The sequence below is a fragment of the Artibeus jamaicensis genome, unplaced genomic scaffold (assembly GCF_021234435.1).
Source record: "Artibeus jamaicensis isolate MK-2021 breed Jamaican fruit bat unplaced genomic scaffold, CSHL_Jam_final contig_387, whole genome shotgun sequence".
NCBI classification, from domain to species: domain Eukaryota; kingdom Metazoa; phylum Chordata; class Mammalia; order Chiroptera; family Phyllostomidae; genus Artibeus; species Artibeus jamaicensis.
Window position 1 is genome coordinate 13,400,153 of NW_026521812.1, and position 17,157 is coordinate 13,417,309.

At 36.6% G+C, this 17,157-nt stretch overlaps 1 protein-coding gene across 1 annotated transcript in view; it reads left to right on the forward strand.

Moving 5' to 3' along the window:
- TBC1D32 (TBC1 domain family member 32) overlaps positions 1–17,157 on the forward strand; it is a 181,602-nt gene that overhangs the window by 4,018 nt on the left and 160,427 nt on the right. The window contains exons 3-4 of the mRNA XM_037139635.2: positions 6,680–6,841; positions 16,656–16,833. Coding sequence (XP_036995530.2) covers positions 6,680–6,841; positions 16,656–16,833 — 340 coding nt within the window. The remainder of the gene's footprint in view (positions 1–6,679; positions 6,842–16,655; positions 16,834–17,157) is intronic.

Below are 17,157 nucleotides of genomic sequence, written 5' to 3' on the forward strand. Positions count from 1 at the left end.
GATTTCCTGAATCAAACTTGTACTAGATTTTTTTCATGTTATGTTGTAATAGTAATCTCTGTGTCTATATATTTTGAACGTGTCAAAAATTCATTATGGAACACAATTATTAAATATTCTTGCAAAATCTAGGTAGTAAAGCTATAAAAAAATGGAAAAATTGAATGTTCTTTCACTCAACTTTGTAAGATTTTCCTGTGTAAATGTGAAAAAAATCCATATTCATCAGTAGTAAAACAAAATGATCAGGCACCTTGCTGAGTATTTTAATTGAGCTGCATGTGAAATGTGATGAGGTCATCATGTTTTTCCTTAGCGTCAAACAACTGCCCTTTTAGGTTTTCATGTCCATCCCCCATTGAGGAATTTTTGTAGAACGATACTTTTGCATTTATCTGGTAATAGTGTCACTGAAACCAAATTTAAATTTTTCTTATTAAATTATTTTAAGGTAACAAATTAGGTTAGTCAAATATACGTTGGTGAGAAAAGTTTCAATGTATAAGAAAATACCATGTAATAAGCACTTTTTGCATTAGGAATATCATCATCATTAAGTGGGAAAACTGAAATTTAGCAAGGTCTGATATTTAATTTAAGATTGCGAGATTGATCGGTGGGAGATTTGGAACTTAAACTTGATGCAAACCTAAAATATTATAATTTTGTTCTTCCCAGCACAATTAGAATATGTTGAATCAAAAAATGTTAACACAGGAGAGTCTGCTAAAAATAAATCTGAAAGGAAAAGGCCTAAAATAGTAGCAGAATTGACTTACATTAATCCTAGGAAGGATCCTCTAAAATAAATTATTAAAATTGTATGTATTTTTGTGGCAATTTTTGTATTTCTTAAATAGAAATTTGAAACCTGGAGGAGATTTACCAGTACCTTCAATGTTCAGAGTTTCGTAATGCCTGAAGCAAGAGGTTGAACTGTCACACTGGCACCCTTCAGATCATATTTGGTCTGTGGGTATTTTGAAAGTCTCTTTTAGGCACAAATGGGTTTTATTTTTATACAAAATGAGCAGAATATTGCTCTACATCCAGAATAACTTCCAAAATTATTGTAATGGGCTGCCACATCTGTCATTATCAATGATCTTTTGGCTTTCATATAGACTTCATAAGAGCAAATGGATGGCACCAATACTATCAGGGTTATAAAGAAGGAAAAAAGGTACTTAATTTTGAAGAAGCATTTCTCCCAGCCATAACAACAATAAATATTTGTTGTATTTAAAAGTAATTATTAGTTTTCTAATGATTTTCTATCCGGGAGTACCATCATAGAAGAACAGCATACAGTCTAGTCTAGGATTTTATTGTCTATTTCCATGAATTCAGATGGTAAGAGAATCAATGCAAAATGAATTCTCAGATGAGAATTTGAAGATGGGTTACTCTTACTCAAAGAGCAGGAGGACCCATTTAAAAAGTGACTGTTCACTAATTAGGGGTTGGAGGTTCTCAGAGTTTTCCAATGATCATTGAATCATTCGAGCATCATAAGTGCATAGGCAGCTGGGAGTCCTCGAGTAACAGAGGCCTTATCCTCCCTGGAGGTCTTTTTTCTTAAAAGGTTTATTCAAAAAGAGCAGTAACCTCTTTAGGCAAGATTCAGTCTGGGGTTCCTTGGGTTCATTTAACTTACAAGGTAAACCAAAACCTTGAGGTGCTTTGAAGGGGGTCTTCTGAAAGAGATTTCTGTGGTTATAGATATTACCACGGTCGAAAAATGATGCCATTAGAAACAAGTGTATGGCAATTCAGGTTCCCGAAGAGGTTTTTTTTTTTGGATATGCCCTTTTTGATGGTATTATATTAGTTTTCTTGAATTGTTTTCTTAATGGGCTTATGTTGTATTTCCTCACTGCCTTAGTTGTGAAAACATCATTTTTGTTGCTTATAGGTTGGTTTTAAATGAAGTGAACACAGAAGTTACATTTTTCTGTTAAGTATTCATTTTTCCTAATTGCCTGATTTGTGGCACAGAGATGGGGCTGATAAAACTAAGAAATACGGATAGATCCGTCTTTCCATAGTAGAATTGACGGTGGGCTATAGAATTCATTTCCAGAGAATCTGTCTCTGTAGTTCTACAGAAGTAACTTAGGCTCGTCCCACCTTCTGTTTCTCACCAAGCATCTCAGAGATGCAGAGAGAAACTGGTGTGTCCGATGGCTGAGGTAGGCTTGGGCGGGATTCTGAAGAGGATCAACATTGTGTTTAGGGGCCTTTCGTCTCTCTCTGTATTTTCTCCCATGTTCACTTTTCTCTCCCCTTTCCCAGTAATAACAGTCTGGATGTGAGGTCACACTGATTGGCTGAATAACTTTAAGTAAATTATAACTTGAGAAAAAATATAATAGATTTAGCTCTCTAAATGAAATTTAAATCATATACAAATTGGTAAAAATGTGAGTATTATATTTACTTCACAGTTTCAATTTACCACCATAGAAAATCTTATTTTATAACTTAAATATTTTTGGTATTTTTACATCTTTGGGAAAGTGTGAGGTGGTGGGAATGACAATGACTTATAAGTAGCTTGTGTATTTGATCAGGCTTTTAAACTTTTCAATCTATACCCTTACTTATTTTACCTACCTCATATGGTAAATAAAACAATATTAATATGTACTTAGCACTGAGTTTAGCATATGTTAGTCACTTAAAAGTAACTTCTTACTTATAATGCAAATTAGTATGGTTGGTGGTTTGTTGAGAATATTGAATGTGGCCTCATTTAAGTGGAGATACCCTGATAAAAGGGCTTGATTAAGTATTCAAATTCCAGGTCAAGGAAGTTGTATTTGAAAGCTAATGGGCAGCTGATAACTAGTTTAAATACAACATTTATTGAGATATTATATATGTGATATGGTCTGAGGTACTGGTAAGAGTAAGATGGTTCTAACAGAAAAATGAAATAGTGGTTTTTGATAATATGGCACAGCATTTAGGGTACATATGAGAAGCAAGAGAGTAGAAATAAGACAAGCAGGAAGATTGTTGTAATAATCTGTGTGAGGTGACGTGGTTTTGTACTGATTGATAAAAATGGTAAGAAAAGCAGGAAGTGATGAAGCCCAGGGATGTGCAGGAAATGTTAACAAGTGGTGGTGACTGGGTGGGTATATAAAGAGGGTGGGCGGGTATATAAAGAGGGTGGGCTGAGTTGCAGAGATGATGTTAAAGAGTATTCCATGGTGTCAAGTCTGGGAGTCCTGAAAAATAATGGTAGTGCAAGTAATGTGGTGGATAGTTGGATAGTTGGGAGTTCTGTCTTCTGTACTCTACCCTTTCTTTCTCTTCTTCTTTTCTTACTGGGAGGAATAGAGGAAGAATAAAAGACCAAGTATGGGGGCAGTTAATTATAGCATATGCTACCTGAAATGATTAATAGGCATTAAAAGAACAGGGATCTGACCACTGAAATATTTAGAAAGGACGTGCTAGTTCAAACTGATAGCCACTGATGGAGGAAGTGAAGAGATAAATCCTTTTCCTGTGCTATATTTCAGTCCAACAAGTATTGTAAAAGGTATTGCAGAAGATATGCCAATTAGAGAATTTGTTCTGTACTCAAGGATAATAAAGAATATATAAATCTGGGTTTAGATATGCTCAGGAGCCAAGCAAAAGATAAAGCAGGTCACATACTGTACACAAGGCAATATTTTGGGTACTTATAGAGAGGGGCAATGTACTTTTGGGGCTTGAGAGAGAAACAAATATCAGGTTTGAGGAACTAGGAAAGGCTTTGTCATGAGTTAACTTTTTAAATTGTAGGAGGTGATCTACTTAGGGAGAGGTGGTGATAAAGCACTCTAAACGGGTGAGATGCTATCAGAGGTATTGGGAAGATAAAACATGGAGAGTGCTGGGTATGTGCGAGGGGTGGTAAAGGGACCTTACTAGTAGGATAAATTGGGGTCTAAGAGGGCTTTAAATGTCAATGACAAAATGTGTCTTTAATAATAATGATGGTAGTAATAGCTAGCGCTTATTGTTAAATCCATGTCAGGCCCTGAGTTAGGTTCAGGACATATATTATCTAGAATCTCTATGGTAATTTCCTTGATAGATGCCTCCCCCAGTTTATAGATGGAAAAAGACCAAAGCCTAGAGAGACTATTTAATTTGGGCAGCCTCGTACAGCTATTAAATGGGAGAGATAAATACTAGTTCTATGTGATTCCTAAAATAATGGCAGGACCTGCTTATTCTGTCATTGGGATTATTGCTTGTTAATCAGAAAGTTAGTTAATGCTGAGGTTCATAAAATGATACCTACATATTTTAAATATTTTTAATATAAAGCAATTATATATACATTTATTCATTACTATTTTGGGTTAATACGGCTTCTTTGAGTAGGAATCTATTGATCAGCTTTCCAAGAACCTTAGGCTAGTTTAAAAGCTACCGCGATACAGACTCTGTCTAGAGCAGTGCTTCTCCAGATGTGGTCCTGGGACAGCAGCATCAGCATCCCCGCCCTGGGAACTGGTTAGAAATGTCAGTTCTCGGGCCCCACTGTGTACCTACAGAATCCAAGCTCTGAGAGTGGGGCCCAGCAAGGCCTTTAGGTGGTTCTAATTGATGTTATAGTTGGAGAACTACCGATTTATAGGAGGGCTCTTGCTATTGTTCAGCTGAAAGTTATGAGATAGGAACATTAACCTAGTGGCAGTGGGAAGGGAAAGAGAAGTTGGAGAGGAGAAATTTATAAACTAGAAGAGAAACAGAATCAGAAATGGACATCACATGGAGGGATTTCAGTGGGAGAGGGGGAGGGAGGGGAAAAGGTACAGGGAAGAAGCAGCATAATTAATAGGCATAAAAGATGGGGAGAGATTAAAAATGGTATAGGAAACAGAGAACTCAAAGAACTTATATACAACCCATGGACATGGACTAAGGGGGGTGGAATGCTGGAGGGTGGGGGGACAACGCAGAGGGGGGTAAAAGGGGAACATTAGAAAACTGTAATAGCATAATCACTAAAAATACTTAAAGAATTATAGCTAACTAATTAGAAAGGAGCTGTAATGGAGAAGATTGTTGTTAAAGCTGTTTGAGGCTATACACAGGTATCTGGTGGAAGGATGGTACTGACAGCAAAGATAAATGTTAGAAAAAAGAGGTGGCTTATGAGAGGAGGGTGGGGTGATAGATTTGGTGTGCTGACTGATGTGATCAAATAACATAAAGCCTTGTCCAGTGTGAACAGGTCTGGCATTCTGGAGGGACATATTGGCTGAAGAGAGAGCTAAAGAATTCACTTGTTTATAATGAATCTGAAGTTGGAACTGTGGGAGAGGAGAATACGTTTGGTCAACTCCCTTTAAGAAAAAATCTGGTGGTTTATAATGTCAAAGTCTAAGTTTTTGTCTACCACCTCCTTAATTTAAAATACTGGGATAAAGTAGATTGGATCATTGCCAAGTTACAGATGAAAAAAACTGAGACTTTCCCGGGCCATACCACTAGAATGGTAAAGCTGGAGCCGGCCCTCAGGGCTTTTTGATTCTCAGCTTGTGCTTTTGCTATAATCTCACGTGGCTTCATGTCAAATATTTCTACTTGACCTTTGAGGTCTGCACTGTCTTTGGCAGGTCTGAGAAACTGCTGAACAGCCATGGGCATTCCAGGAAGCAGTGATGTGTTCAGAGCCAAGGGGAAATGGGCAGGGCAGGAAATCTCACTCAAAAACAGTTAAAATGGAAAAGGAAATCCTTTGGCTACCTGGGTAAGGTGGCTGTTCTTTAGAACACATTCAGTACTTTAATAAATATTGTACTGAAGACTATATGCTGCATACCATGGTGATTTATTATTATTGGAAGAAAATTAGGCTCTCCTCGATCTCCTGTCCTGCGCACATGCAAGGCTCTTATCCTGAGGTATATTCAGACTGAAGGTCTTGAATATAGTGGCATTTACAAAATGGACCATCCGAAATTATCTTTGTCATTTGAGAGACCACAAAAACTCTCACTCTTCTAAATCATAATATTATTTATAATCATCGCTCTTTATTTTCCATAATCATGTTTCATGAAATAATTATCCACTTTTATAACTCTTAATCTCTCATATTTGCTGTATTGTCTGAGTTTATAAATTAATTTTCATGTTAGCAGGAACCTAATAGTATGAAGGAAAATGTACAGTGTATGAATTGTCTGAGATACTCCTCTCTACAAATATAGAAAAGAGCTGATTAGGTGGAATTTAGGTCAGTTACCACTTTCCAAATGTACAAAAATACCTATTGATTGGAGCTTAACCTTTTCTTGTTTATTTTGTCACAATAGCTGTTATTCTAGCCTGGCTTTCCTCATTAGACTGCACAATCAGAAACACCTTTAACGACTGCTTTCCCTTTCCTTTAATGTGCACTACACACTGGAGATGGGAGCATTAAAAAGTGTGGGAAGACCCCGGACCCATTACAGTCTGGGTTGGTCCTGAGATTGCTGCTCCCTCCCCTCCCCCTCCCACTGCATATTGTTAAGTGATTTGGGATGAATAACTAATTTAATTCTACTTTAAGGTAAGAAATTGGAACATGTTACAGATCACTCTGTGGTAACACTTTTTCTGGATGTGGTCGATGAGTTCGTGGTATTTACTGCATTTACTTTTAAAATATTTGTTTTAGCTATGAATTTGTGAAATACCTAAGACAGCATATATGCAACACTTTGGGGTCTATGATTGAAGAAGAAATGGAAAAATGGACATCTGATCAGAATCAGAGTGAGGAATCTGGCTACGACACAGTTGTGCAGCATGTCACCAAAAGAACTCAGGAATCTAAAGAGTGAGTATGCCCTCAGTAATATTTTTAAGTAATTTTTCTCCTAACACGGCTCCTTGCAGCACCCCTAACTCACACCCCCACAGTCTGTTTTCCTCACAGCAGCCACAGTGATCCTTTGAAACTGAGTCAGATTGTGCCACGGCACTTCCAACACGACACTTTCCAAAGACTTCTCATCTCATTCATAGTAAGATCCAGATTCTTCTGTAGACAAAAGGCCCACCATGAGCCTTCTGTTCTCTCTGCTACCTCATTTCTTATCATATCCCTTTTGACGTTGCTTCATCCACACCAGTCTTGTTCTTTCTCAAACAAGCCAAGGGATTTGTTAATTGCTTCTAGTTATTTGTGTGACTTCCTCCTTCATTTTTCTTAAATAGACACTCCTTTTTAGAGTAGCTTTAGGTTCACAGAAAAGTTGAACAGAAGGTACATATTTCTTTCTCACACACCACTGCTCTTCTGGATGCACAGACTTACCCATTGTCAACATTGCCCACCAGAGAGGTACATTTGTTTCAATTGAGGAACCTACATCCATGCATCATTGTTACCCAGAGGTTGTCATTTACACGAGTGCTTTCTCTTGGTGGTGTGCATTCACTGGGATTTGGACAGATTTATAATGCCATGTATTTATTGTTATTGTATATTAGAGAGTAGTTTCATTGCCCTAAAAATCTTCTGTGCTCTGTCTATTCACCCTGTCTCCTCCCAACCTTTGGAAGTCACTGATCTTTTTTTATTGTCACCATTGTTTTGCTGTTTCCTTTTCCACAGTGTTATACAGCTGAAACCATACAGTATTTCGCCTTTCAGTTTGGGTTCTTTCACTTAATATTATACATTTACCTTTCCTCCATGTTTTTTTATGGCTTGATAGCTCATTTCTTTTTAGCACTAATAGTCCATTGTCTGTGTGGACCAGGCTTCCTGGATGCTTTTAAGCTTTGGCAATTATCAATAAAACTGCTATGAACATTGCAAGCAGGTTTTTATGTACACATATATTTTCAACTCCTTTGGAGAAATACCAAGGAGAGTGATTGCTGGGTCATATGGTAAGAGTATGTTAAGTTTTGTAAGAAACTACCAGTTGTTTTCCAAAGTATCTGTACAATTTTGCATTTTCACAAGTACTATGTGAAAGTTCTTCCTTTATAGGTAGAATAAAAATGTCCTATATTGGCCCTGGCTGGTGTGGCTCTGGATTGAGTGCCAGCCTGCAAACCAAAGGGTCACCAGTTCTATTCCTGGTCAGGGCACATGCCTGGGTTGAGGGCCAGGTCCCCAGTTGGGGGTGTGCGAGAGGCAGCCACACATCGATGTTTCTCTCTCCTTTTCTCCCCCACTTCCCCTCTCTCTAAAAATAAATAAATAAAATATTTTAAAAAGTCCTATATTGTATCTAGTTTGGATAGTTGATAAATGTGAATATGTTATGTACATGTGTTGACAACTTAGAAATGATTTGATATACTCTGTGTAGAAAAAATTAAAAGAAAAGCTCTGAATAAAAAGGTTTAATATATATGTTATGTGTATTACTCATAAAAACAAACTAATTAGGTAACCTGTATTTTCTTTTTTCTTCACCAGTCACTGAATTTTTTTTAATTTAAATTTTTCAAATTTAATTATTGTTCAAGTACAGTTTTCTGTCTTTTACTCCCATCCCAGCCCACCCCCCCCCCCCCCAGTGTTCCCCACTCCCATTTCCACTCCCCTTAGTTGTAGTCCATGTGTCCTTTATACTTGTTCCTGTGAATCCTTCCCCTTTTCCCCTGACATTCCCTCCCCTCTCCCCTCCGGTCGCTGTCAGCCTGTTCTCTATTTCAGTGTCTTTGGTTATATTTTGCACACTTGTTTGTTTTGTTGTTTAGCTTCCTGTTAAAGGTGAGATCATATGGTATTTGTCTTTTACTGCCCGGCTTATTTCACTCAGCATGATGCTTTCCAGTTCCATTCGTTCTGTTGCAAAGGGTAGGAGCTCCTTCTTTCTTTCTGCTGCATAGAATTCCATTGCGTAAATGTACCATAGATTTTGGATCCATTCATTTACTGCTGGGCACCTAGGTTGCTTCCAACTCTTGGCTATTGTAAATTGTGCTGCTATGAACATTGGGGTGTATAGGTTCTTTGGATTGGTGTTTTGGGGTTCTTAAGATATACTCCCAGCAGTGGAGTTGCTGGGTCAAAAGGCATGTTCATTTTTAGTTTTCTTAGAAAATTCCATACTGTTTTCCATAGTGGTTATACCAGTCTGCAATCCCACCAACAGTGAACTACGGACCCCTTTTCCCCACAACCTCTCTAACACTTGTTGTTTGTTGCTTTTTTTTATGGTGGCCATTCTGACCGGTGTGAAGTGGTATCTCATTGTGGTTTTAATTTGCATCTCTCTGATGGCTATCAATATTGAGCATCTTTTCATGTGTCTCTGGATCCTCTGTATGTCCTCCTTGGAGAAGTGTCTGTTCAAGTGCCCACTTTTTAATTGGGTTGCTTGTCTTAGAGTGGAGTCGTGTAAGTTCTTTGTATATTTTGGAGATTAAACCCTTGTCTGAGGTATCATATATGTTTTCCCATACAGTTGGTTCCCTTTTTATTTTAATACTGTTTTTTTTAGCCATGCAGAAACTTTTTATTTTGATGAGATCCCATTTGTTTATTCTTTCCTTTATGTCCCTTGCACTAGGGACACTGATATGTCTATCAGTAAAAATGTTGCTGCGTGAAGTATCTGAGATTTTCTTGCTGATGTTCTCCTCTAGGACTTTAATGGTGTCACAGCTTATTTTAAGTCTTTTATCCACCTTGAATTTATTTTGGTGCACGGAGTAAGTTGGTGCTTGAATTTCATTTTTTAGCACATAGCTGTCCAGTTCTGCCAACACCATTTGTTGAAGAGGCTATCTTTAGTCCATTTTATGTTACTGCCCCCTTTGTCAAATATTAATTGCCCGTAGAGGCTTGGATTATTTCTGGGCTCTCTGTTCTGTTCTACTGGTCCATGTGCCTGTTTTTATGCCAGTACCAGGCTGATTTGATTACAGTGGCCTTGTAATACAGTTTGGTATCAGATAAATCACAATATGTAGACTGCCTAAAGTTATAGTCACACACATCATATCAAACAGATAAAATATAAACATTAAGTTAAATTATACCTTAACTTTTCTATAATGTCCTCCTTTTATCCATCATAAGTCACTTATAATTAAATTTCTGGAAAGCCTGTAATAGCAAATATTAGGGCTTGCTTCACTTCCCCCAAATTTTTATGAGGCAAACTTACATTTATTAATCTGTATTATTTGTTTATATTATTTCCTTCTCTGAGATGGTATATGCTGCCTTTCTCCTATATTTTACTGATATCTACTTGAGTAAGTATTTGGTGTACTTTGGTTATTACTAGATATTTTTAGAGACCACATTAGCAAATTAAGCCTAATAAGTTGACATTTATTAGATGTCAACAAAGAGAACAAAGTCACTTTGATTATAACATTCATGGGTTAGATTGCTTATTGTCACTTTAAAGTTGATGATTAACTAGTTCATCTTCATTCTGGGACTTTCTGAAAGGTAGATGAATGGCGTGGACTTTTAAGTATTCTTCACACTCCGCTGTAGAGTTACACTTAATATAATCATGGAAGGAGAATATCTTTATGTTAGTAGTTATGCTCACATACCATTGAACTTAATATCTGGAAATTGAAGCTCAGTAATTTTTTTCTGTGTGAATGTTATGTTTGTCGACGATACTGGAATTTTGGAAGAGCAAAATTTAGTGAAATATTATAATTCATACTTAAATATATTTGTCATCCTGCTGATAATGAAAGAATAAGAGGATTTGCTAAAATTTTGATAACTCTGATGTACCCTGCTGTGTACCTGGGATTACTGAAGAATTCGCACTTGAAGCAGGGCACTGATAAAGTGAATAGCAGTTGGTATATGCGTCCTGTCTTTCATTTTAATCCTAATTATTCTGAGAATGGGGTTGCATTATGAACAAGTGGATTCAAAATTTAACATCCTAAGGCATTAAAAACTAAATCACATTCATGGAAGATGGGTATGTTCTGAGAGCTTTATGACTAGAGAAGGTGCTGTACTGCCTGAACATGTCGCAGGTGGTTCCCAGAGTTTGTGCTGGTGATTTCTTGCTGGACGGTTGGGTAGACCAGTTGACAGCAATCAAATTGAGATACTGATCGAGAACAATCACTGTTTTACCATGTGGGAGATAGACAGCATATTCAAAACATGTAGCTAAAATGTTGAAAATCATTTGCAAAACTTGGCACGTTAATTGCTTTGATGTTTGGGTTCCACATTAAGTTAGGTGAAAAAAACTCCTCTTGACCATATTTCTGTTTGCGATTCTCTACTTAAACTTAATGAAAATGTTCCCTTTTTAAACAAGTTGTGACAGACAAAGAAAAGTGGGTACTTTCCAATAATATGAAACAGATTAGATTGTAGGGCAAGCGAAAATGAACCACCAGCAACCACACCAAAGGCCGGTAATCCAAAGAAGGTGATGTTGTGTATAGGGTGGACTGGATGGGAGAGCTCTGTTTTGAGCTCCTTCCAGAAAACCAGATGATTAATTCCAACAAGTACTGCTCCCAGTTAGACCAACTGAAAGCAGCACTTGATGAAAAGCATCCTGAATTAGTCAACAGAAAACACATAATCTTCCATCAGGATAATGTAAGACCACATGTTTCTCTGATGACCAGGCAAAAACTCTTACAGCTTGGCTGGGAAGTTCTGATTCATTTGCCATATTCACCAGGCATTGCACCTTTGGATTTCCATTTATTTCGGTCTTTACAAAATTCCCTTAGAGGAAAAAATGTCAGTTCCTCAGAAGACTGCAAAAGGTACCAGGAGCAGTTCTTTACTCAAACAAATAAAAAGTTTGGGGAAGATGGAATTATGAAGTTATCTGAAAGATGGCAGAAGGTAGGAGAACAAAATGGTGAATACATTGTTCAATAAAGTTATTGTGAAAATGAAAAATGTATCTTATTTTTACTTAAAAACAACTTTTGGCCAACCCAATAGAAACTTGAAAGAGATAGTTTGAACACAGTATGGTATTATATATGATATGTGCAAAAGATTAGATGTGGAAATATAGAGGAAGAGTATATTAGTTAGAATATACATACATTAAACAGGTACAGTAAATAGACACCAAAATGTAGTGGTTCAAAGAAGGCAGTTTGTTCTCTCTCATATGAAGTTCACCAGTGCACGAAGTACACGAGTGCAAGGTGGTGGGTGGGTCAGCTCAATGAGTTTATCCAGGGACCCCAGGTCCCTTTTATTTTATTTCCATTATATCCTAGGGCAGAGGCTGGAAAACTTTTTCTGTAAAAGGTCATATGTAAATATTTTAGGCCTACAAATTTTTGTAGTGGGAAAACTGACATAGACAGTATATAAGTATGCATGTGTTTCAATAAAACTTCACAAAAACAGATGGTAGGTTAGTTTATGTCCAGAAAACATATTTTGCCATCCCCGGCCCTTGGGTACTGCCTTCATCTGCATGGTTGAAGCAGCCACACTAACCACACAGCTCTTTCAACCTGGCCACAGGAAGAGAGAGTAGAAGGTAAGATTCTTTATTCACTCACTTTCCATTGGCTAAAACTCGGTCATCTGCTCACACTTATCTGCAGTGGACACTGGTGATGATTTGGACACTGACATTTGCTTTGTGAATTTGGTCCCTGGTCTTGGATGTAGGTGATGTCTCTGAGTGCCTTTTGCATCTGGTTTCTCTTCATGCTGGGCCGTCATGATTGTTTCTTGTGTAGTGTGAAGGCAGGTGTTGAAGCTTTGAATATAGCTCGTGGTTCCAGCATTGGAAAACTTGGAATATATTCCTCAGTCTTATAGTACCTAGTGGAATTTAAAACACTAAATCTGATTTATTACTGTGGAGAGCCCGGCTTCTCCTTTGGACAACTGATTATGTTACATAAATATGTTATTGAACAGAGTGACAGTGTACAGCTATTAATACATTTAGCAAGTTTAAACCACTAATATATATTAAGTAAAAGCCGCAGAAATTAAGACTTCTTATTTCTTGATTAGGAGAAAAAAGAACTGGAGTTATTTCTATTTTTGGATGATGTTATAATTCCTAGTAGTCTATTTCTGGCAGTATTATTACTTATTTTAAAGAAAGGACTAAAATTCTTTATTAGTCAGAAAATTAAAGCATTTTAATGCTAAGAGTAAAGTTTTATATGTAGTTATTAGGAAATTTTTATCTCTGAGTAAGCCACTTAATTTTCATGTGTTTTAGTTCATGCATTTGCAAAAATTAATATAATAATTATATTATATTTAATAATAAAAAATTATTATTATTATGTTAAAATTGTATAAGACTTTAAAAGTCATAATGAATGCTTGTCTTCTGCTTAGTGAACATGATGAAAGATTTTAAGTTGTACAGAGTGTTAATTCCTTTCAATATTTTTTGTGGTTCTTTAGAAATTATTTAGGGCTAATGTGGCAACAGTGCATCTCCTGATAACATTTTTACTCTAATAATTACAAATTGCTTTCCTAATTAAAAATTTTGATATTTATTTTTTTAAGATAGAGGTTTGAACATGAATTCATTTGCAGGATCTGCTATATATTTCTCATGTATATAAGTAAAAATACTATGTAGATTTTTATTGTTAGTTGATATACTTTTTATTCACTACCTCTTAGAGCATTTGTTATTTTGACTTCTTGCAGTGTAAAGGAATCTTCTCAGTGGTGTCCCATATATGTTTGTCCTTGGCTGTTTAAAAATTGTAGTGGCTACTATGAAGTTCCAGCTCATGAACTCTTGGTTGAGGGTGTGGCTCCCTAGTTTCCTTTTCAAAATTATCATTCCTGTCTTTTTCTGTGGCCGATATTTCTTGCAGATAATTCATTATAGGGGTTTCAGATAGGTCTGGAGTAAACATGTCTAAAATGAAACAAATTTTCTATGGATTTTAATTACCCTTACTTTTTCTCTGTAAGTCATTGAGACTTACTTTTGTACTTCTCATTAGATTACCATAGTGTAAGTTTTAAGAGGACAGGACTTTGTTATTCCCATGGCTCTACCGAACTGCAGAGGAGTCTGGGGAGTGTAGTTTGGTCCTGTGCCCCGCTATAATTCAGTTCCTGTGGAAGGAGATAGCAGCTTTTGGTAGATGGCTCTTGATTGCTTTCAGAGCATTGTTACGCTTTCCTGTTTCTGGCTGCTCAGACTTTGCTGAGGAGGAAGCTGGGGCTTCCTGGCTCCGTGTTCCTACAGGTGCTTCACCAATCAGTCCAATCAGTGTCCTGGGATTCTTTCCTGTTTTCTGTGTCAGTTACTTTAATCCTGGATCCTCCTGGGTGACCTCACCTTTATGGCAATTGTCTTGTGTGCCTTTTCAAGGGTGAAAACACAAGGGTTTTGTTCCTGACCTAGTGTCATCTTCTTTCAACATTTCCTGTTTTATCATAATTTCTGGGGCTTTAAAATTATATAGTATATGTATTATGTTATTTATAATTACATGATATGTAAGTCATATATTGTTAAATAATTTGACCAAATATACATCTGGTATATAGAAATTACATATATTTAATAATACATAATGTATATCTTGTAAAATCTTGGAACTTTAAAATTTCAGTCTACTGTTTCTATGCAAATCCCACAGTGTGGTTTTATTGCTTTTATGAGAGAGAGAACCTTACCTATCCTTTCTTTGATGTATGCTGTTACCATGACCTATTAACCAGAACTATTAAAAGGAAAGTTTCAATAAAAAAAGGAAAGTTTCTGTGCTTATTTTCCTACTTTATTGCCATCATTACAGCGATAAACAATAAGTGTTTGTATTTCCTTTATATTTATAAAGAACTTGGTGATGTACGAGGTCTGCTTGGAAATAATCCAACCATTGTTAATATGAGAATGGTTTGTGCAACATTGATGTAACGTGGCAGCCAAGGAGAATGGACTGGAATGTGCATGTGCGAACAATGACAACTTCACGGTACTAGTCAGTGTGGGCGGTAGATGCTGCTGAGTGAGTGTGTGTACTGTGTGGCTGGCGCATTCACAATGACTGAGTAGAGCAACAGATCTGCATCAAATTTTGCGTTAAGCTTTAACGTTCGTTCCTCTGTGGAAACTATTTGGATGATTCAGAAGGCTGCACTGTTAGCAACTGGTGATTGGCAGCTTCATCAGACAACATGCTTCCTCATATATCACGTCTCATGCAGAGTTTTATGGCAAAATATCAAATCACCTAATTGACTCAGCCCCTCTACAGCCCAGATTTGGCACCCTGTGACTTCTGGTTTTCCCCAAAACTAAAATCAGCCTTTGAAATGGAAGCAATTTCAGACCATCAGTAAAATACAACAGGGCAGCTTAAGGGGATTTGGGAGAACCGAGGTCCCAATTGCCTACTTTGAAGCAGGATGAGGCATCATTGTCCTGTTACAATGTTTCTTGTATCTTCTTCAATAAATGTCTCTATTTTTCATATTACATGGCTAGTTGCTTTCTGAACAGACCTTTCATATTCTCAATTATTTCTTGCTATAGCCATGTTAAATAGGTTTGTATTTTTATTTTATTTGTAGTTGAGGGAAACAGACAGAATTTAACTTATGATGACAGAGCTGGTAGGTAAAGTAGTCAGGATTCTAATTTAGGTTTTTGACTCCAAATTTAGCACCATACTCACTACGTTTATTTAAATCTTTACTTGAGATTTAGACATTTCAGTGGTTTGGTGGTACAGGTCATATATACGTATTTTTAAGACTATATTTATTTATTTTAGACAGAGGGAGAGAAGGAAACATCAATGCGTGGTTGCCTCACACATGCCCCCTACTGGAGACCTGACCTGGCCAACAACCCAGGCATGTGACCTGACTGGGAATTGAACCCATGACCCTTTGGTTTGAAGGCTCGTGCTCAATCCACTGAGCCACACCAGCCAGGGCTATTTCTTATTTCTAAAATAAAGGGTTAGATGGTTATTTTATGGTTTCATTTAACTCTAAAATTCTATTTCTAGGGTTTGTAGATCTCAGTTAAATACACATATGAATGCTTGAGATTTTGCACTTAATAAATGGGGAAATTTATTATAAGTTTTTTTGAGAGTTTTAGATTCATAGAGCAGAATGTCATCTTAGAAGTTATCCAGCTCATACTCCAACTAATTTCAGGAATCCTTTTTTAACACCCCTGACAGTGGGTTCTCTAACCTCTATTGAAATGACCCACTGATAGCTTAACTCTTCTTTAGGTCTAAATTATGGCTAATGGTGCCTGTAGATATAAAGAATTGGCAGATGATAAAGGAAGGAAAGAACTAGAGGGAAGATAGAGAAATAAAACATGAAAGTGTAAAATAGGCTGAGTTTTGGTAGTATGATGTTAACAGTTGACTTTATTGATAACTACTAGAATCCATGCCACTGGAATATCTTACCTTAGACTGTTAATTTTACTACCTTGGTCCTTGTAACCAGATGACAAAAACCTTGGAGAAAAACACTTTTGGGATTCCCTATTAATTTTGTATTATTGTCATGTGAATTCTATTGTGCCATTCATTCATTCTTTAAGAAAAACTGACAGATTTTTTTTCTCTTTAGAATTGTGTTCTTAGAGGGATTTTACAGAAAAAGACAGATAGTTTAGTTGAATATTTTAACTTGTGCTAATAGTCTTTCTCTTACTGAGACTGCTTTGAATGTAAAGGTACAAAGAAATGATGCATTCCCTGAAGAACATCATGATGGTCGTGGTGGAATCTATGATTAACAAGTTTGAAGAAGATGAGATGCGAAGTCAGGAGAGGCAGAAAAAAATGCAAAGGGAGAAAAGCAGTAGCTATTGCACAGACAACTGCTCCGACAGTGATTCGTCATTCAATCAGGTATGTTATTTAGTTGTGCATTTATGTCTTGCAATAGTGTGTAATAAACACTAGCCTTAAAACATTCTTTATTAACTAGATTATTTTTCTGCTTTCTAGTTATAAGCTTCAGAAGAAAAATAAACAATACAATAACCTAATATTAAAGATTTAGTCCATGAAATAACTTCTTGTAGAATTATATATTCAGTGAGTGATTACATTATATCTGAGTCATGGAGAAAGGCTCAGGAAAAGTACAGGAAAAGTACAGGAACAAAAGTTCAAGCAGCATTGCAGTTACATCTAGGGTGCTATTAGTGCCTTCTTTTTTATGTTGTTTTA